General features: G+C 59.2%; 3 protein-coding genes across 14 annotated transcripts in view; 1 reads left to right on the top strand and 2 right to left on the bottom strand.

The window, feature by feature from the left end:
- TSC2 (TSC complex subunit 2) overlaps nt 1-2,448 on the bottom strand; it is a 36,569-nt gene extending 34,121 nt beyond the window's left edge. For all 10 annotated transcript variants that reach the window (XM_054714604.1, XM_054714606.1, XM_054714605.1 and 7 more), the window contains exons 1-2: nt 2,353-2,448; nt 1,650-1,813 (exon numbers count right to left, since the gene is read on the bottom strand). In XM_054714604.1, the coding sequence (XP_054570579.1) occupies nt 1,650-1,787 (138 nt within the window). In that variant the 5' untranslated portion in view covers nt 1,788-1,813; nt 2,353-2,448. The remainder of the gene's footprint in view (nt 1-1,649; nt 1,814-2,352) is intronic.
- Nucleotides 2,449-2,574: 126 nt separating this feature from the next.
- Nucleotides 2,575-8,290, top strand: NTHL1 (nth like DNA glycosylase 1). The gene is made up of 6 exons (XM_008146405.3): nt 2,575-2,719; nt 3,661-3,890; nt 4,565-4,735; nt 5,643-5,802; nt 7,873-7,978; nt 8,064-8,290. Exons 1-6 carry the CDS (start codon nt 2,581-2,583, stop codon nt 8,185-8,187), a joined length of 930 nt encoding a protein of 309 aa, XP_008144627.1. The 5' UTR covers nt 2,575-2,580; the 3' UTR covers nt 8,188-8,290.
- A 1,755-nt stretch (nt 8,291-10,045) lies between these two features.
- On the bottom strand, nt 10,046-20,234 carry NHERF2 (NHERF family PDZ scaffold protein 2). Of its 3 annotated transcripts, XM_028152970.2 has the most exons (7): nt 19,877-20,234; nt 16,962-17,162; nt 11,728-11,907; nt 11,303-11,456; nt 11,183-11,226; nt 10,554-10,616; nt 10,046-10,311 (listed from the first exon to the last, which is right to left on the bottom strand). In XM_028152970.2, the coding sequence occupies exons 1-7, from the start codon at nt 20,087-20,089 to the stop codon at nt 10,153-10,155; spliced, it is 1,014 nt and encodes a 337-aa protein (XP_028008771.2). In that variant the 5' UTR covers nt 20,090-20,234; the 3' UTR covers nt 10,046-10,152. The 3 variants fall into 3 exon arrangements, with proteins under 3 accessions (XP_028008771.2, XP_028008772.2, XP_028008773.2); XM_028152971.2 differs by lacking the exon at nt 10,554-10,616; XM_028152972.2 differs by lacking the exons at nt 10,554-10,616; nt 11,183-11,226 and having other exon boundaries at nt 10,171-10,311.
- Nucleotides 20,235-20,620: the final 386 nt, after the last annotated feature.

Raw genomic sequence — 20,620 nt, 5'->3', positions numbered from 1 at the left:
TCCTTTCTCCACCCAGGCCCTGACAAAGGCTGATCTACTTTGTCTCTATGGGCTTGCCTATTCTTGATATTTCATATACGTGGAATTACACATTATGTGAACCTTTGTGATTGGTTTCTTTCATTTAGCATGTTTTCAAGGTTCATCCATGTTGTAATTAACATGTATGAGCACTTTGTTCCTTTTTTGACATGCAATACTCCTTTGTATGGCTGTATCACATTTTGTTTATACAGTTGGCCCTTGAACAATGCTGGGTTTGAACTTGAGGGTCCACTTACACATGGATTTTTTTAAAAACCTGGGTTTAAGGAGGCTTGACTTGTGGTGGTAAACATGCAATATACAGATGACGTATTATAGAAATGTACACCTGAAACCTATATAATTTTATTGACCAATGTCACCCTAATACAATTTTTAAAAAACACACAAAATTTGCACTTAAGTAGACCTGTGCAGTTCAAATCTGTGTTATTCAAGGGGTAACTCACCAGGTGATGAACATACGTTCCAGTTTTTGTTTTGTTTTTAATATATTTTTATTGATTTCAGAGAGGAAGGAAGAGGGAGAGAGAGACAGAAACATCCACGATGAGAGAGAATCATGGATCGGCTGCCTCCTGCAAGTCCCCGACTGGGGATCGAGCCCACAACCCGGACATGTGCCCTTGACCGGAATCGAACCCGGGACCTTTCAGTTCGCAGGCCGATGCTCTATCCACTGAGCCAAACCAGCTAGGGCGACGTTCTAGTTTCTGAATGGGATACTTTAAAAGTGCAAAAGCTGCCTTGTCGGTGTGGCTCAGTGATTGAACGTCAACCTATGAACTAGGAGGTCACACGGTTCGATTCCTGGTCAGGGCACATGCCCAGGTTGCTGGCTGGACCCTCAGTAGGGATGTGCAGGAGGCAGCTGATCAATGATTCTCTCTCATCATTGATGTTTCTCTCTCTCTCCCTCTCCCTTCCTCTCTCTGAAACCAATTAAAAAATTTTAAAATAAATAAATAAATAAATAAAATAAAAGTGCAAAAGCTAAGTGCTGGCTGGGTAGCTCAGATGGTTAGAGCATCATCCAGATATGCCAAGGTTGTGGGTTCGATCCCCAGTCAGGGCACATATAAGAAGCAACCAATGAATGCATAAATACATGGAACAACAAATTGATGTTTCTCTCTCCCCTCTACGCACACACTACCTCTTACTCTAAAATCAATAAATAAAAGTTTTTCAAAAATAAAAATAAAAGTACAAAGACAACATTTATTTATGGACAAAGTACGGTGTCAGGAATGTAGGGAGATTCAAATAAAGACGAAAAATAAAGACTTCTCACAGGAACTCACAAATTACTAGTTTACACATGGTCATAACCCTAATCACCTGTGGAGACCATGGCATTCATATCCCATATCATAAAACAGGTTTTCTTGAATTGACATTTGAATACTAACTCATGTGCTGAACCAAGTCGTCAAGATTCTGACTTCCTAAATCTCCAGAAAAAAAAGACATGTAAGCCCCCCTGGTACTGGGGACAGCAGCCCCATACAGACTGTCACCAGCAACTCATCTCCCACAGAACCTGTTGACAGACCAAACCCAGCCTTCCTTGCACCTCCCAGGCCAGCAGGCAGCTCACTCACTCTCAGGATTTCCGCTGTGATGACAAACTCCGTCTGTTTGCCCTCTGCAGACCTGGGATTTGGTCTTGAAGTTCCCAGTCCCAACAGAATCTTGAACTTCTCCTTCAAGCCTGAATCTTTGCTTGTTGGTTTGGCCATGGTGGGTAGGAACGCAACATGGGACTCTGCGCGGGGGCAACGGGCAGAGATCTCAGAAACAACTCCACACACCTGCCCCTGCGGACCTACAGCCACCCGGAACCCTAGCTTTCTGGTGGGCACCTTTCCTCCCACAGCCCCTGGAGAGAACTCAACCGCAGCCACACTGCCCAGGCCAGAAATAAACCTGGGAAACGCCAGGCCGCCAGCCCCTTATGCATGGGGTGAGGAAGGGGAACGGGGAGCGAAGGGTGGGCACCGCGGGCCCTAGGAAGCCCTGACATTAGCCATCTCTCTCCCCTCCATGTAAAGAAGGACTCTCGGAGGGACGCGGGAAGCAGGAACCCCCTTTCACTGGCCATGACTTAAAACCATGGAGAGCTTGGAGCTCCAGGGTCAGGCTAAGGGGGGCGCGGCCTAGACCCGGACCCGGGCCCGGGCCACTGCGGGGTTCGCTCCCGCCACCTCATCACCGAGTAGGCCCGGCGCGGCCGCCTCCCCTCGGGGCCGGGCCACACCGCGGTCTGGGCGGGCATCAGTGGTCAGGGAACCTCGAGGCACTCACCCCGAGCCGCGCCCGCGGCGCGCGGGGCCGGGCGGTCCCAGCGCGGTCCCAGCGCGGAGAAGGGAGCACACACCCCTGCCCCGACCTGCCGCCGGAAATGCGCACTGCCGCAGCGGTTGGCGTCCAAGGCCGCCGCACGACTTGCTGGGAGTCGTAGTTCTAGGCTTCCCTTGGCCAAAAGAATGGGTGAGACACAAGTCACATGACAGTGCCGCGGGGGCCGCCGGGATGTGTAGTCCGCAGGAGTTCAACATGAACACCGCGGGCACGAGGATGGTGACCCGCAGCTGGAGCCGGGGACCTGGGGTCGGACCGAGGGGGAGTGGGGAAGAGGCCGCGCCGCTCCCAAGGGGAAAGTCGGCTGCAGGTAGCGCCACGACCCGGCCAGGGAAAGGGAGGAGGGGAGAGGGAGGAAACTGCAAGGGACTGAGGGCTGGAGTCCCGAGCCTCCCTGGAGGGCTCCCAGCTGCGCGGGCTGGGATCCGGACGTCGAACGCGGCAGACCCGGCGGCAGCAAGCAAGTTCCTCGGCCCTAGGTGCTGCTGGGTTCCCACCTAGCGCCCTTTTCCCAGGAGTCAGGGGCTGGGTTCCAGGAGCTCACACTACCCCGACCCTCATCCTAAACAAGGACGTTCTCTGGGTCTCAGCAGCCTGTCCTGGAATGTTCCACTTGCGCCAAAGCTCTCTGTGCGGCAGATTGTTCCTATTGTCATAGCTGCTTACCTCTCAGAGAAGTCGGGTGCCCAAGACACCCTTAGCCAGAAGTCCTCTCTCCTTGCTAGAGAGTGATGTGTGCAGCATTGGCCAGAAGGGGATTCCCATAGGCACCCAAGAACCCCAGGGGTAGTCCAGAAAAGGAGACCCACCAGAAGCATAGTGGGAGGAACTGGGGCTAGAAGGAATAGGCAGGTGACAAGTCCAGCCAGATAGGCAGGAGCTATGATGGCAGGACAGAGTTTAAGTTCATTATGAGCACAAGGAAAAACCAATGAGGATTTTTAAACAGGAAGATCCAATTTTGATCTTACAAAGTTCTCTCTGACAATGTGGAGACTAGATTAAGGGGCATCATGGTAGAGGCTGTTAACCAGAGTTCTCATCTGTTAACTTGGACTTGGTCAGGGGGGCAGTGTCACAAAGAAGGCTGACCTGTCCCGGATGTGTGCTACAGAAGACAGAGCATACCCCCTCCCCAGTAGTAGATGATGGATGATGGATGCTTGTCGAAAGATGAATGATGAGAGATGAGAGAGCACCTTATCCTTACCTATGTCCCCCACTGAAGGGACTGAGTGACTTTTTTTGCAGAAGGAAGGAAAAGCCACCACCCTGTGAAGCGTCAGCGGAAGGCACGAAGCCTGAAAGTGGCCTATGAAGCCTCAGATGGTGAGAAAGGAGAGGGGATCAAGGTGCCAAGCTGGGAGCCTCCAGACTGGCAGCAGCAGCTGGCAAACATCCGCACCATGAGGAGTGAGAAGGACGCACCTGTGGACCAGCTGGGGGCTGAGCACTGCTATGACCCCACTGTTCCCCCAAAGGTAGGGAGGGGCCCCATCTGCCTGGTGACCCTCTTCTGAACAAGATGCTTGATTCCTTTCAGGCCTGACACCTGGCAGCTCTTAGCTGACACCACCCTGAGAGCATGTACACCTGGCACCCAGAGCACTCACCGGGCAGCCAATCAACACATCAGGGGTCCCTGTGGCATGAGGCCTCGTGCTCTGCCTTCTTGCCAGCACTGTGCTGGATCATCAGGGGCATTCAGTAAATTTGCTGATAGAGAAAGAGTTTTTTGCACTTCTTTAGCCCAGAGCCTGGTCCTTTGATCAACGTGAATCTAATCCCAGTTCTTCCACTGGGTGACTTGGGCCTCAGTTCGCTTGTCTGTAAAATGGGTAGTAGCATCATTCACATAGAGATAACAATAACAGCCAATGGTTGCTGCACTGACCTTGTGCCAGGTACAAGTCTAAGTGTAGTGAAAATTCATTCAAGCTTCACAGTGATTCTGAGAAGCAGGTGCTATTATTGTCCCCATGTTATAGATGAAAAGCAGGCCCAGACCAGATCCCACACACCTCCCCCCATTGGCCAAGGTGGGTAGGAAGCTGACGTCCGGTCTGTTCCCACGTGGGTAAAGGACTTGGCTAGAGCCTGGCCCACAGTGAGCACCCAGGACCGACCATCTTTCTGGTCCTGTCACTGTGAGCAGGTGCAGAGGTACCAGGTGCTGCTGTCACTGATGCTCTCCAGCCAGACCAAAGACCAGGTGACAGCGGGTGCCATGCAGCGGCTGCGGGCCCAGGGCCTAACGGTGGATAACATCCTGAAGACAGATGACAGCACCCTGGGCACACTCATCTACCCCGTGGGCTTCTGGAGGGTGAGCCCAGCCTGTGGCAACTAGGGCCAGCGTTGCCACTGGCCTGGAAAAGACATCGGGTCGCTGAGGGCAGCTGTGGGGGTGGCAGGAGGCTGGGTTGGACATTTCTGGCCACGGGCCTGGATATGAGTTCTCACTAGAGTCCCCCACCCCTCTGAGCAGTCCACAGGGGGCCAGGCAGTGGGGCCTCAAGTCCAGGCCTCAGAACTCCTTGGCCTTTCCTGTTTGCAGCCCACCCCTTCCTTCCTCCACCTCCCCACCCAGCTGCCTGGCCCTTCCCTTTCTCACTGAGGCTGCCCATCCACCTTTCCCTTTGTTTACTCCGAGCTTCCTTGGGGTGTGTCACACCCTCCCCTCCCAAGTCCCGAGAGGCCACAGCACAGGGTGGCCAGGAGGCAGACCTATTGAAGGTGGCAGGCGGGTGTGGTACTTCCCTAGGCACTGGTGTGGGTTGCAGTGTGTCAGATGGGTTTTAAATAGCCCTGTCTGCTCAGGCACAGGATGGGAACCGCCCAGCTGGCCTGTTGGCTGACAGGGAACCCCAGACTCCAGCCTTCCTTCCTGAAGGTCCAGGTGCTGCTAAACCCAGCTCCTGGCATGGCTGGGCCTGCTTAGCCTGCCTGGCCTCGGGGGGTAATGATGGGGCAGGGGGGAGCCCAAGCTGGACCCCTAACATATGCCATTGGCCCAAACAGGTGGAAGGCAGGGGTCCAGGCATGAATTGGGCCTCCCTCAGGCTGCCTGTTTCCTTAGTTCATTCCTACCTCCTAGGGGGACAGGAGCAAACAGGTGCCTCTGAGTGTGTCCTGGGTAGCTTTGGGCACCTGTGGTCCTTCCTCGGGCCTTGTCCTCCCAGGTTGGACTCTACTCCCACCTCCAGCACTTGACCCCCCTCCCCATTTTTCAGAGCAAGGTGAAGTACATCAAGCAGACCAGTGCCATCCTGCAGCAGAACTATGGTGGGGACATCCCAGCCTCGGTGGCAGAGCTGGTGGCACTGCCAGGCGTTGGGCCCAAAATGGCGCACTTGGCCATGGCTGTGGCCTGGGGTACCGTGTCAGGCATTGGTGAGTGGCATGTGCCCATGAGGAGGGTGGGGCCAGCTCTGAGCTTGCTGACTGCTGTCAGGATTCCCCATACCCTCTGACCTGTAACCCCAGTTCAGGTCTCCTCATCCACAACTCAGCCCAAAGGGTCAGAAAGATATTGCCAGCACTGAGCTAGGCCTGTCCCGCTGGAGATGAGCACTAATCCATTTGCTGAGCACCTACTTTGTGCTGGGCTCCGGGGATGGACTCGGGGTCTGTGGAAGTGATAACTCATCCAAGAGCTGAAGGGTAAGGCGGGGCCAAGAGGAGGAACAATGTTCCAGGCAGAAGAACAGCATCTGCAAAGCCATGAGGTGGGGGAGAGGGCCAGAGCAGGAGGCTCTGGAATGAGTGTGGGCAGATGAGGGTGATGTTGTGAAGACAGGGGAACCCAGGGAGAGGAGGAATGGGCTAGGGCAGTGGTCGGCAAACTCATCAGCCAACAGAGCCAAATATCAACAGTACAACGATTGAAATTTCTTTTGAGAGCCAAATTTTTTAAACTTAAACTTCTTCTAACGCCACTTCTTCAAAATAGACTCGCCCAGGCCATGGTATTTTGTGGAAGAGCCACACTCAAGGGGCCAAAGAGCTGCATGTGGCTCTCGAGCCGCAGTTTGCCAACCACGGGGCTAGGGGGATGGGGAGGAGAACTGGGAGTGGGGGAGCCTCTTCCTGGAATCCCTTTGCTGGGTCCAGGCCTAGCAGCCTGGCATCGGAGGATCTCTGGGTGGAGACAGGATCTGGGTCAGGGTGCAGCGGCTGCTTCCTAAGGTCTTTGCCCAGAGAGTTGGGGCTTCTGAGACCCCAGCAGCAGGCCCAGCCGGCCCAGCCAGCCCAGAAACCAAGGCTTGACTCGTAACCTCTCTGTACGCCCCAACCACAGGGCCTCTCTGGGACTCCAGAAGGCGGGGCTGGGAAGGGGTGGGAATTCCCTCGGCTTCCACAGCCTGTGCAGCCTGCCCCCTGGGTGGGGGCCCTCTTCCAGCACTGCCCATGAGTAGAAAGGCAGCTAGGGATGGCAGCCCCAGAGAGCCAGAACTGGGCCAAGGAGGGGGCCAGGGCAGAGCCTCCCCTAGGGCTCCTGAAGATGCCAGCCTCTCAGCAAATACTTGAGCTTATCTGGGCAGCTGTCCTCAGCTGCTCTTTCCCGGGAGTGGTCTGGCAGGTCTGTGGGTGAAGGCCCCCTGCCCACCGCCCTAACAGGAGTGTCAGAATGTCACCCTTTCTGGTCACCCATAGGGAAACGCTGGGGAGAGCAGGCTTTGCCTCCCAGGGGCTTCCCCAGGAGAAGCTGCCTCATGAGAAAGCCGATCCCAGCTCTGCCTCCCCACCTGGGTGACCTTGGGCAAGGCACTTGGCCTCTCTGAGCTTTGGCCACAAAGCAGGGGACACAGCTGCCCTCCTGGACCAGCCCACAGGAGCCTCACGCAGTGTGGTGTGACCCTCGGTTGGGCCGCGGGAGCACAGTGACCTCCATGTTATGGAAGAGGAAACTGAGGCAGGAGGATCCGAGGGTGTAACCCTCCCCCTGGGCTTGTTCGCAGCAGGAGAGAAAGCTGATGCAGGGACTGGCTTCTCCTTGACAGGAGGAGAGGGATTGCAGATAGCTGGGCAAGGAGGCCTGGGTGATTGGGTGCCCAGGCTGGGCTCTGGGGTGGCTGTAAAGGGGAGCAGGGGCTGCAGCCCAGGTGACAACAGCCGGAGCTGGCCTGGCTGGGCTGCCCACTCTGTTCCTTACAAGTGCTGGCTCTGCAGGCAATAGTCTCATGCTGGCACCCACAGCCAGTGGCTGGGCCAAGAGGCACTGCTCCCTGCACCCCAAATGAGGGCCCAAGTCCTCTGGTTCCTGGCTACAGCCCCTGCCCAGCAGTAGTGGTGGCCTGGGGACCCACTCTCACATCTGGCTAGTACTGTGCAGTTAGGGACCCTCAGAGCTCTGTGTGGGAAGCCAGGGCGACTCACCAACCTGGGCTAATGGGTGGGACCATGGGCAAGAACGGGGTGTCTGGACCTGCCCCACATTCACCCCACCCTGTCTCCAAGCAGCAGTGGACACACATGTGCACAGAATTGCCAACCGACTCAGGTGGACCAAGAAGGTGACCAAGTCCCCGGAGGAGACGCGTGCAGCCCTGGAGGACTGGCTGCCCAGGTGCTGCAACGGGGCAGGATGGACTCCCCTTCCGCCTTCCCTCCTTCCCTCTCTCGCTCTGCATTAACCCTCTCCCACCCCACAGGGACCTGTGGAGTGAGATTAATGGACTGTTGGTGGGCTTCGGCCAGCAGATCTGTCTGCCTGTCCGCCCTCGATGCCAGACCTGCCTCAACCAGGCCCTGTGCCCATCTGCACAGGGACTCTGAAGGCCCTGTGCCCAGCTGCGTGGGACTCTGAAGACCGTGTCTATTCTGCGACTTTGTTGGGGAGCTGCAGCCTGTTCATAATAAAGTTTGGGGTTTTGCAACAGTTGGGATCTGTCTGACTTCTACCCTTGGGAGGCCAACATGTGGACGTGACAATCTGGGCTGTGTACGTGGGGGGTGGGTGCAGAAGCTCAGACTTGAAGAGATGGATCATGGGAGCCAGCTGGAGCCAGCTGTTGAGGAGCCTGCTGGTGACGCTGGAGGCCTGGGCTTCCTCCCTCCCTCAGCAGCTGGCTGAGGGCCCAGAAACACCCCTCTCCTGAACTTGTGCACCCTGAGAGCCTGCCGCTGCCGGGAGGCCCTACCCCCAGTGCTTACAGAGCCACCTGGCCTCCAGAGAGCACCAGGAAGCCCAGGCTGGATGCCACGGGGCATGAGGCCTGACCTTTGTACCTGCTGGGGGGCTAGATGAAGGCAGGGGGTGCCAGGGGCCCAGAAAGCTTCACAGAGGAGGTGTTGGCAAGGCAGCTGGGCCTCACCAGGCAGAGGAGGTGAGCAAGGGCCTCAGGGGGGAGAGGGAAGCAGGAGCTGAGAAGAGTTGGGACTTGGCTACCAGGTGGATGGATTCAGGGAGGGGAGGTTTAAAATGAGACCTGTTGCCCCGGCTGGTTGCTCAGTGGTTAGAACGGCGGCCCGCAGACCAATGGGTTGTGGGTTTGATTCCCAGTCGAGGCCATGTACCTCAGTTGCAGGTTCCCCAGCCCAGTAGGGGCCTGTGCAGGAGGCAACCAATGGATGTCTCTCTCCCTCCTCCCTCCCTTCTACTCTAGATGTCAATGGAAAAAAATATCCTCGGGTAAGGATTAAAAACAAACAAAGAAAGAATGAGACCTGTTTCCAGCAGCTGAGATTTGGGGATGGGGCTGCTAGGCTGCTACCTTGCTGCGTGGACCACCATTCCCCCATCCCCTGAGGAAGCACAGAGGCAGCCAAGGGTGTGAGGAAGGCCTGTTTATTCCAAAGGCGCAGATGCGCTATGGCTTACAGGGCAGACAGCGATGTCAGTGGGTTTCAGGGCAGAGTCTGTGGGGTCTATTGGAGGAGGGCGCCAGGCAGGGGCCAAGCCCAAAGCCTGGAGTCACTCCTGGGGTAGGCTCTCACACAGCCACACTCCTCAAGCCTGGGGGCCGTGGCAGAGGAGCAAGGGGCCTGTCCAGAGGGCAGGAGGCCTCCATCCTCAGGCCCCTCCGAGAGCCCAGACCCTGCGTCCCAGACCCCTGGTATGGTGGGGAAATAGGGGAACCCCCACACCAGAGAAGGCAAAGACAAGGCTGAGGGGAAGCTTCTATAGCCACATCTGGCCTCCCAGCCTCACCTGAAGCCCCCTCAAATAGCCTGCCCACTACCTCTGCCCCAGGAAGTTCCTGGGACTCCCACCGGCATGGCTGCTGCCAAGAAGGAAGGGGTGGGGAGGAAATGGTTTGTAGAGAAAGGTTTGTTTTATTGCAATTATTTAGAGAACATGTCCTGGCGGGGGCGGGGCTCTGGTATTAAGTGAAAACATGTGTGGAGCTGGAGCTCTTTTTGGAAAAAAAAAAAAAAAAAAAAGCAAAACCACAAATTCCTTTAAGTCAGCAGGCCCAGGCAGAGCGCAGAGGCCCGGCCCCTAGGGTCACCGCTGCTTCTCCCTCTCTCAATGTCTCTCACATACTGGGGGCTCCCTCTCCCCAGTCTTGCTGCCACGTTCCCCCAGCACCCACGGGAACGGTAGGGGGATCAGGACAGGGACTCACTGGGATGTGGGTTGGTTCCTGGGTGGTGGTGGGACCACCACGGCTTCTGGGGGTGAGGATGCACCTCCTCCAGTCCACTGAGGCTTGGGGAGCTCTGGTCTGGGCCCAAGGAGGGAGGCCCAAAGTCCGTGCAGGGAGAAGGCCCGGGGCCAGCACACAGGTAGCGAGGGGCTCAGAAATTGCTGAAGATCTCACGCTTCTGGTTCCAGTCCATCTGCGGGGCCCGCTTGTTGACCCTGGTGGCTTTTGCCTTCTCCTTGGCCTCAGCCGCCGTGGGGCTCAGGTGGAGGCCACTCTCCTGAAAAGGGTCGTGCTTCCAGGTGCTGCGGTCCTGGGGGCGGACAGGGAGCCAGAGTGAGCCCGGGACCCAAGCCCCACACTGATAAATAACCCTTTCCAGGGAGCTCACACCAGAGGCCAGCTGGTGGGGCTGAGGTAGCGAGCCCAGGAGGGCTTCCTGGAGGCAGTGGCCCACTGTCCAGGTTGAAAGCTCCATAAATACCCACCCCAAAGGCCTCTCTGGCGCCCCCCAGAGTGTAAGCACAGCAGAGGAAGTGGATGGACATTTGCTACCTCATTGTCCTTGTCTAAGCCAGGCAGATCACTTCGGGATGAACACGCTGAGCCACCATTGAGCTGGGAAACCAAGGGCAAGGTGTAGTAGCTTCAGAGGCCCTGCCCTGTCCTGTCACTAGTGTTCACATACACACACCCGCACACACAGAGCTGCATTTATTCCTCCATTCGGCAGTGGGCACCAAGCCTCTACTATGCTCCAGGCTTAGTGTAGGTAGGACACTGGACACTAAACAGTGAACAGGCAGGTGGCCCGGCCCTGGCCAATTCACAATGGGGAGGAGCTATTTTGATGCATGAATCACCCACATGCACGTCACCGGGGGCAAAGCCAGGGACAGCTTCCTGAGGAGAGACGGACACTCCAGGTAGCCAGACAGTGCTGGGCAGAGGGAACAGCAAGGGCAGTAGCCCTGGGGCCGGAGTGCCGTGTGGGGCTGGGGAGTGGCTGACCCAGGACAGGATCCACAGAGGGCATTACCGCTGGGAGGGTCGGGCCAGATTGGGTGTCACAACCTCAAATATACAAGGACAAATATGGGGGAGCTCTGTCAGGCTTGGGGACCCCTAGAGGTGCCACTCCAGTCTCCTGGACCCACCCTGTCCACCTCCACCCATCCTCTCACCTGGGCAGGGCTGGTCCCATTGGTGACAGGTGATGGCAGTGGACCTGTGGGGACAGTGTGTCAAGGGCTGCCCAGCCCCCACGCTCCCCCCCACCCGAGACCCCCAGGGCAGCCGCCCACCTTCCACATGCTCCTCGGTGGGGGTCACCCGCAGCCTCTTGAAGTGCTCGTCCGTTTCCGGGTCCACCACCAACAGCCGGGCCTCATCCTCTCGTGCCTTGATGCTGGCAACCACCTCTGCGTGGCGCAGTCCCTCCACATTCTGCCCATTCACCTGCCGCCGGCAGCACAGGACAGCACTGAGGGCAGGCCCCCACCAGCCCCCCGAGCTGCCTGGCCAGGTGTGGCATCAAATATTCATCAATGTTGTCACCAGCCACGGCAGCAAGAGGAATGCCAGCTCAAGTTCCCAGAAACTCCCCTCCTCCCAGGGAGGACCTGGGGCCCACACACAAACAGGGGACACGGGCACAGACATGCACACAGGGGACACGGGCACAGACGAACACAGGCACCTGCCACCCCAAAGCCTTGGTGATGGGTACCTCAATAAGTCGATCTTGGGCACGGAGGCCAGAGTGGGCGGCCGGCGAGCCCACGTCCACCGAACGAATGTACTGTCCTGGCCGCGACTTGTCACTGTGCAGGTTGAACCCATAGCCCTGAGGGCCCTTTCGAAGGTGGCAGAGCCTCGGGCGAAGCTCCCTCGGGGGCCCATTGACATCCTGCAGGCACACGGGACAATCTTCAGCTCCGGTCTCCCACCCCAGAGGCCACTGACACCACCCCAAAGCCTCTGGCCCCCAGTGTGCAGCACAGCAGTGGTGGTGGGCAGGAGGGAGCCCCAACCCCACACTGGGCATCAGGCCTGCCCAGTGGCAGAGACAAACACTGTACACCCACACCCGGGGGGGGGGGGAGCGGGGGGCATTAGGCTGCCTGTGACTGAGCTCCCGCTGCAACATCTTAGGCAAAGTCTTAGTTCCCAAACCCCAAAATGACTTCTGACAGGGCCAGGGGCCTTAGGGATGTTGGGAGAGTTAACAGGCTCCAGGACAGCACTGAGCTCAGGCCAGGGTCCTAGGAGAGGCCAGGCGAGACCCGCTGCCACTCAGCTCAGTGTCCCAGTTCGCAAACATGCTGCACAGACACACCAGGCTGTCCTCATGGGCCCTGCCTGCAAGCCCCCCTCCCACCTCCCCCTGCGAGTGCAGGGGCCGTTTTGTTTTCTCTCCCACAGGGCTGGTGGCAGTGCTACTGTGTTTGCTTTCACATTCCAGAGCAAGCTGGAGCCACCCTCACCTCCACCCTACCCCCACCGCGCCCAGAGACTGGAGGATGGCCGGCTGCGCTGCTGCGGCAGGAGCCCAGTGACGGGGCCGAGGGTGGGCCTGCCCTGCTGCCCTCCCTGCTGAGACTCAGGGGCCTATGGTGCCCTGGGGGTCCCCCATCAACATCCCAGGGCCCTGCCTCGCTTTACCTCTGGCATCCTGCAGGAGGGCCGTGGCCAGGGAGCCTTGCCGGCAGGGGCCAGGCCCCAGTACCCCCACCCAGCCGGGGCCCGGGGCCGTCAGGGACCACAGTGCTGAGTGGCCAGCGGCTACCGGTGCTCAATTAAACATGGCGGTGGCCGGAGTGAGCAGGCAGGCGGCAGCTCAGGTTTCCCGGGACGCTCGGGGCTCCAGTGCGCGTGCAGGTGAAAGGGTTCAGGGTGGGAGTGCTCACCAGGCCCCTCCCTTAAGGGTGCTGGAGGGACCCTGGGTCGGGCTGGGGGTGACCCTCAGGGAAGGTCTCCAGGCCTTGGGTACCTGCCCCCCTACAGCCCCGGCCACCCCCTGGGCCATTCCAGCCTCCAGGCCTGCAACCTGATTCCAAACCCCAAATCTGACCGGGAATGCTCTGGCTTGCCGGTTGGTGGCCACCCAGCTGTGGGACCGAAAGTGTGGGTCCTTTCCTCACCGGGTGGGTGCCTTGCTGCGCGGCCAGGCACTTCCTGCCTGTCAGGAGCACCCTCTTCCTGTCCAGCCTGTGCCCTTCCTCCAAGACCCTTTCCCTGACCCCCAAAGACTGCCTAGAGCCCCCGGGGACCCCACTGCAGGCCACCATCTGGCCCTATAACCCCAAGAGCTCCAGGGGCAGAGCTGCTGCTCTTCGGTTCCCTGGGGCCTCAGCTGGGCAACATGGTCTGAACCGGAGGGTGAGAGACTCTCACAGACACACCTGGAGGTACAAGTGTGCAGCTCTGAGGAGGGCCCACACCTCCCCAGAGGCGCCTCTAAGTACAGGCCGCTGGAGCACAGGCCCCCCAAGGCTGGCTGGGACAGAGCAGGGCCAGGGCCAGGGCCAAGCATGGAACCTGGAAGTGGGACATGACCATGCCCGGAATGTGGGCATGGGCCCAGGTAGCAGAGGCACATCCCACGGTCAAAGAGACCAGATATCCAAACATATGTTCGCAAACATGCTACACAGACACATAAGGCAACCCACACCTGTGAAAGGATGGCCCAGTGCTATGGGGCCCCGTGGCCTCTTCCTACACCCTCCACATTAACCTTCAGGGCAGGATCTGTCAAGGCCCCCAAAAGAGAAAATAATTTGGGGGGGGGAGGCACAGATTTGGGGGCATCCCGGGCCGTAAGGCCAGGCTGAAGTCACATCTGGGTTCAAAACCATACTGGCCATCCCTCCCTCAATCCAGCACAGCTGCCTCTCATCACACAAGCCAGGAGTTTTCTCCTAACGTCTAGCCTTAATCTCTCTCCTTATGAGAGACCAGGGCCCACGGAGCACCAAACCTGGCCCTGGACGCACAGCTGAGGGGCTGCAATGCAATGACCCAGCAGGGGGGCCCTGCGGGAGAGCAGGCCGCAGTGGGTCTGGAGGGGGCGCAGGCGGGCGGCGCATTGCTCACATTCCTCACTCCCAGCCTTGGCTCGGAGCACTTCCTGCCCTCTCCCAGCCAGGCCCTCAGGCTCCCACGGCTCCCAGCAGGGCCGCCCCAGAACTGGACAAGCCCTGGCCTCCCAGCTGTGCCTGTAACCAGACAAAGAGGCTGGCATGGGGGTACCCCAGGAGCCAGGCTGTGCCCCCCCTTCCAGATGGTGACTCACCAGCACTGGCTGAGAAAAGCCCCATTGTTGTTCAGGGTCCAGCTTGCTCACACCAGGGTCCCCTCTCCTAACCCTGGGGGACACAGGCTAAACTGGCTGCTGGGGTCCTCACTGCCCACCCGGCCCCCACCACACCTAACCTGCACAAGCCCCTGGGATGGGCTCGGTGGAGGGGCTGCTGAGACCAGGGCGGGTGGTGTGGAATTCCAGGAGTGGGCCATGGAGGCGGGATAGAAGTGGCCGACAGTGAGCATCCAGCTGGCGTGGCCTGAGCTCTCTGGCTGGCCCAGGCTGCCACCCCATTTATCTACCTCCCACTGAGGCCCAGGCTCCCCAGGGACAGGTGGGGACATGGGGCTGAGTCACTCTGGGGAACAGGGTGGTGGCTGAGCCCCCCTCCCTTATTCAGGCTCCAGCCCAGGCCCCACCCCCCCACAGGCTAGGTTTCCGTCCCAAGAAGGGAAGGAAGTTGCTGGAAGGCCCTGCCCCGCTCCCAGGACTCACGGCTGGGGAGACAGAGAGGTAAGGGAGGAAACCCGACCCAGAATAGGAGACAGTCCTGCTGCAGCTCCCGGGGCAGAGGCAGGAGCAAGGAGCCCTCTTGTAGGACAAGGTCCTATGCCAAGCAGCCACCACTCACTCACTCTCAGCCCCCAAGGGCCTCCAAAACCAGAGGGTGGGGGCCCAGACTTCCTGTGAGGACCCGGGGCCTACCAGTGCCCCCACCTGGCACCACTGGTTGCTAGTTGCCCTGGCTCTTGTGGGGGCTGTCCCCTATCATCACTCTCCGGATTGGCTGCACGGTAGATGCAGCCACCCCTAGCCCTGTCTGGCCTGGGACTGAGTCACCACGGACAAGGCCCTGACAGCCCCCGACAGCCCCCAGGGCCGGCCACATTAGTGTCCTCCCCTGCTCCGCCTCTCCTCCCAGCCCCAGGACAGGAGGTAACAGGCTGAGAGGGTCTAAGTGGCCTCCGGGGCCCTGACTCCAGCTCAGCCCTTACCTCCCAGGGGCACGAGGGATGGGCCCCTCATCCTGCACCAAAGCAAACCACACACACGCACCTTCCCACCTTAGAGCAGAGCCCTGCACGCAAGCATCGCACCCCACCCCCCCACCCCAAGGCCCAGTGCCTCCTTCTGATGATCCGAGTTCAGCCAACAAAATTGGGGGTCTCTATTCGTCTGGCCAGCCTGAACCACAGAGGGACCTGCCAGCCAGGCCCCACTCTGTTCCTCTAAAAATACACCCAGAGGAAGCCCCCTCCCAGGGCTTCCTGCAGCCCCGGAGCCTGAAATAGCAGAGGGGGAAGGCTCCACCCAAGGACTAGGTGGGCCACCCCATCCTGAAGATAAGGCCTGAGGGGGAATTTTTTCCACAGGAAGGTGAACTCAGCCATTTGTGTCCAAGTCAATGGACAAACGTCTGGAAGGCGGGGCACTTCCTGGGGGTGGCGTGTGAGATGCCCAAGAAGGAGGAAGGCTTCAACCCTCGGGCCTGGGAGGGGCCCAGCCAGCATCCCATCCCAGGACCCCCCTGCAATCACAAATCTGACCCGGACACCCCCTATTCCAGCGTTCGCCGGCCCCAGGACAAAATGCAAACTACAGGGCCCGGCACCATGTACCTGAGACAACCCCCGCTCCAACCCGCCCAGGGGTTCTCTGTCCTGGAGCACACGTGCCCCTTTAGAACAAAAACACGGGCCTAGGCTCCAGTCCAGGTCACAGGCACAGGGTAAGGCAGGCGCTGGGATCCCCTGCACACCCAGAAACTTCAGCTCTCACACCTCCACTGGACTTAGGCCAGTGGTTTTCAAAGTGGGATCTGGGGAACCCCTGGGCTTGAATCTCCTAAAGGGATTGATTTTTCTTTAAAAATAAAAAAGGGAGCGAGGACATGAGAGACACTAACATGGGGTTTCCAGGAGGGAGCAACTAGCAGCCCCAGGCTCTTCCTCCCAGTGTCCGGATGCTTCCCAGGTAGGATCACTGTGCCCCGCCCCCCCCCCCCCACCCCACACACACACCCCAGGCCCAGAAACCTAGAAGGAGGTGAATTCTTTTCCAGCTCTTCCAGCCTGAGGATGGGGAGAAGGGCAGGGAGAAGAGGGAGGTGCCCCAGCCTGTAAACCATCAGATGCGGACTCAGCTTAGAGAGGAGACTCCTCTGGTGCCCCCAACCATACACTGTCCAGGGAGGGCCAGCCCCCACCCCCAAGGCCTTCACAGAACAATCAGGTGCCTAGAGACAGACACAGGGACAGAGTCAGACGGATAAACACCAGACACAGGCACAGAGCTGGGCTCATTCAGTCCCAGGACATTGGAGCAGCCCCTCCCTAGGGTGGGTTCCTTAGCCCCTCGACTGGGGAGGGGGCCTTGTCAGAGTGGCCCCGACCTAGATCAGGTGGCTCTGAGCATCCTGGAAGAGGGCTGGGGGGCGAATGGCCAGGCTGCCCTCATCCTACCCAGCTTAACACAGTCTCAGGGCAGAAAGAGGATAGCCAAGAGGGCAGTCACCAGGGGCAAAGAAGGGCCCTGAGAGGCAGAAGAGGCTGAGACAGTGCCTTCTGGAGGGAACCGGGAACAGAGACTGCCGTTGAGAGGCCAAGATGGTTCTGGGAGCAGCCACGGTGGTCCCTGTGGGCAGAATCTTGCCATACCTTCTGGCCATCCTTGGAGCCAAGGCTGCCTGCACGTGTCCAGCCCGGCTTTGGCTCCCAGGGGTCATGGGCGGGTGGAAGCCCTCGCTGGGCCATCTCCTCAGTGCAGGTCAGCTGCCGCCGGCGCAGCTCCTCGTCCGTCTCCTTGTCTACCACCAGCAGCCGCGTCTGCCCCTCCACAGCCTTGATCCTCTGGACCACCTGGGACAGGCGGGTGGCGGTGGGTCAGCAGCCAGCTCTCTGGGCAGCACATGGACAGTGGCACCACCCAAGGCTGGCCAGGCTGACCTACTAGGGGTGGGTGGCTGGACCAAGAGGCCTGGCGGCTCCACCCCCCACCCCCGGCTTCAGCAGCTCCCTCCCTCCTCTCCTGGGGCTCCTGACATGAGGGCCCAGGAGACAAGGGCCTCAGTGTGGTCCCAGGCCTTGCCTCAGCCCAGGGTCCTCTCCAGGAGGGGTGGGAAGCTGGGTGAGGCAACTGTGCAGGCGTGCGTCTATCTGTGTCGGTCTGTCCTCCGTCTGGGTTTGAAAGAGAGGCATCTCCCTGGGTGTCAGTCTGGGTGTGTCTGTGCCCATTTCTGTCTTTCTCAGTGGTGGAGCATGGAAGTCTAAATCCCTGCCTCTAGGCCCTCTCTTTGCTCCAGACCATGAGCACAGATCCATTCCTGCTGGACCTGCAGGGTTCCTGTGGCAAGGCACCTCTCAGGTACCACACATGATGCCGTAAGCAGGATTCAGACGCAGCAGGCAGAGGTGTGGAGGGGCAGGTCCAACTGTGGGGCAAGTGTGATAGGTGGCCCATCTGTGTGTCTGTGCAGGTGCCTGTGTGTCTAGAGCATGTGGGTGTCCATGGGGCATGCATGCCAGTGTATGCCTTGCAGGGAGAAGGAGCACTGCGCATTGGAGTAAGGAGGGCAACATCCCCATCCCCACCCCAAGGCCGGGGGAGAGCAGATGGGGCTCCCATCAGCTGCTTGGCAGAAGTTGTCAACAGAGAGGAGGGTCTGCACCAGACCCGTGTTTCCCTGTCCCACCTCTCTCCCCATGCAGCACCCTGCTGCTTCCCAACTGTGGTACCCAAAGGAGTCACTCAGCATCTCCAAGCATCAGTTTTCTCATCTGTAGGATGGGAGCTTTAACTGCATGTCCTCCCTCCGGGGACAGGAGGAGGATCCCATGGGGTCCTGCGTGTGGAGTTCTAAATTTTTTTTAAATTTTTTTAAAATTCATTTTTAGAGAGAGAGGGAAGAGGGAGAGAGAGAGACATCAATTGGTTGCCTCCCGCACGCACCCCCACCTGGGATCAAGCCCACAACCTGGGCACATGCCCTGATCAGGAATAGAACCGGTGACCTTGCAGTGCAGGGGATGACGCTCAACCAACTGAGCCACACCAGCCAGGGCTGAAATACTGAATTTTTATTTTTTATTTTATTTGAGAGAGAGAGAGAGCGAGCGAGAGAGAGAGAGAGAGAGAGAGAAAGAGAGATATTTTTTATAAGAGAGATATATTTTTTAAGAGAGATATTTTTTATCCCTGCTACCCAGTCAGGGCTTGTGAAGTCCTTAGACCAGCACCCAGAAGCCTGGGATAAGCAGGGGCAAGGGTGGCAGTTGACTGTTCAACAGTGATCAGGTGCCACCTTTGCCAGCCTCTCCCTGTGGTCTGTCAAGCCAAGCCCTCTAGCCCTGACCCCCACCTTCCTTCAGTAAACAGCCTTATCAGGTTGACATTCTGGGTGGAAGACAGGACAGCAGACAGATGGATAGACAAGGGCCCAGGAGCTCAGCTCCCGTCTCAGCCAAGGACCAATATGTTAATCTCTAGACCCCAGGGCTGGGCACCCAAACGGATCGTGGATGCAGAGGTGCAGGGGGGACACAGAGGAACCTGAGCAGGAGCGGCTGTCCACAAGCCAGGTGAGTCCCTGGCATGGGAGGTGGACACCCTCAGGAGTCAGAGCCTGCAGGGAGGAGACCCTGCCCTCCCTCTGGCCTTCATCTCCAGCTGCAGGAGGCAGGGGCTGCGGCCAGGGACACCTGCAGGGCCAGGCAGCCTCCAAGGAGAGGAATGTGCTGTCACCAGCAGTGATTCCCGCTGGGATCCAGGCACCATCAGCCAGCACGCCCACGAGTACCCTGGCTGCCAACACACACTGACGACTACACACAGCCAAGCGGGTCAGCATGCAGGCCTGGACACACACACACACACACACACACACACACACAGTGCAGCTCACACACATCCAGGCGTGCAGACCTGTGTACTTTCACACGCAGCCCAGCTCACACACATGTCCAACACACATCGCAGCTCACATATACATGTCCAAGCAAACAGACCTGTCCATGCACACACACACCTAGATGCAGACCTGTATATTCACATGCACACAGTCCAGCCCATACACACTCACTGATGCGGGCACACGCAGGTGTGCCCTTACTATGACACTTCCTAGGTTCACACACTAGTAGATAGTTGTCTGCCCACATGGGTGATCCTCTGAGAAACCTGCACACTCACACTCATACTCAGAAGAGTACACAAGCTTGTACACAAGTTGCCCGTCACCTCCACACTTGGTGCACCCAGGCCAGAACAAGCCTGAAGATCTAGACCGCAGTGCGGGCCCCTCCCTGCCAGGATTCCCCCTCGGAGGTGCAGGACTGCTGAGCTTAGGGGGTGGGGTGCTAGGAAGGAGGCCGGCGGCCGCTGCCTCCGTGGCTCCGTCCCCCACTTCCTCGAGCGGGGCTGGGGGCACGCAGGCCCTGGTGCGACCCCCTCCTGGCCGGGAGCAGGGAGCTGAGGCCTGGGCGCAGGCAGCGCCGGCCGGGGGGTCCTTGGTACCTCCACGGTCGCGCTCCCGGGGAGGGGGCCCGGCGAGCTGGGACGGGGCGCAGGCACCCACCTGGTGGTGCGTTTCGCCCTCCACGTTGACGCCGTTGACCTCGACCAGGCGGTCTCCAGCGCGCAGCTCGGCCGCCTCGGCCGGGGAACCGGGCTCCACGCGCCGGATGAACTGCCCGCGACGGCCCTTCTCGCCATGCAGGTGGAAGCCGTAGCCTTGCTCGCCACGCACCAGGCAGCACAGGCGCGGCCGCAGCGGTTCTGGGGTGGCCATGGCGCTGGCTATCCACCCGCGGGCCAGGGGCTGGCCTCGGCGCTCACAGCCGCCGCCAGCAAGCCAGGGGCGCGGGCGGCTCGGAGGCGACGGCGGCGCCGGGGACCCGGTGTTGGCTTCCGCGCCTCCCGTTCGGCTCCCGTCGCCTCGGGCTGGGGCTGGAGCTCAGGCTGCGACACCGCCCCCGCACCGCCCCTTCCCCGCCTCCTCCGCCCCCGCCCTGGGTCCAAGCCATCCTGGCCTCGCCCCTATCTCGGCACCCTGCCAGCCCTGGGGAGCCCAGAGGAAGGCTGCAGGAACTGGGGGTTCAGAATCCCCGGGAACCTCTCTGTCTCGCCCCCACTCGGGACAGCCTCCTTGGCGTCAGCACCTTTGCCTTCTGTTCCAGGCACATTTATTGAGCACCTACTGCATGCAGGGCACTGCACCAAGATAGAGAGGTGGGAGCGGGATGGAGAAGGGTCCAGGGGCCCAAGGAGTCCCACACAGGAGACAAAGGGTACCAACAAGGGCTGCAGCTCTGCCCACCCT

Source organism: Eptesicus fuscus, chromosome 4 (assembly GCF_027574615.1).
Source record: "Eptesicus fuscus isolate TK198812 chromosome 4, DD_ASM_mEF_20220401, whole genome shotgun sequence".
In the NCBI taxonomy this organism is placed as follows: Eukaryota; Metazoa; Chordata; class Mammalia; order Chiroptera; family Vespertilionidae; genus Eptesicus; species Eptesicus fuscus.
The sequence above is the reverse complement of the archived record's forward strand: the minus strand, read 5'-3'. Positions and strand labels throughout refer to the sequence as shown.

What these genes read in the sequence shown, in the direction of transcription:
- NTHL1 (XM_008146405.3), top strand. Translation starts at nt 2,581, where the DNA reads ATGTGTAGTCCGCAGGAGTTCAACATGAACACCGCGGGCACGAGGATG. An exon ending in AAGGGGAAAGTCGGCTGCAG is followed by an intron (nt 2,720 to 3,660) that starts GTAGCGCCACGA and finishes CTTTTTTTGCAG; the next exon opens with AAGGAAGGAAAAGCCACCAC. An exon ending in GGGTACCGTGTCAGGCATTG is followed by an intron (nt 5,803 to 7,872) that starts GTGAGTGGCATG and finishes GTCTCCAAGCAG; the next exon opens with CAGTGGACACACATGTGCAC.
- NHERF2 (XM_028152970.2), bottom strand. Translation starts at nt 20,089, where the DNA reads ATGGCCACCCCAGAACCGCTGCGGCCGCGCCTGTGCTGCCTGGTGCGT. An exon ending in AGGGCGAAACGCACCACCAG is followed by an intron (nt 17,163 to 19,876) that starts GTGGGTGCCTGC and finishes CGCCTGTCCCAG; the next exon opens with GTGGTCCAGAGGATCAAGGC. An exon ending in ATGGGACCAGCCCTGCCCAG is followed by an intron (nt 10,617 to 11,182) that starts GTGAGAGGATGG and finishes TTGGTTTCCCAG; the next exon opens with CTCAATGGTGGCTCAGCGTG.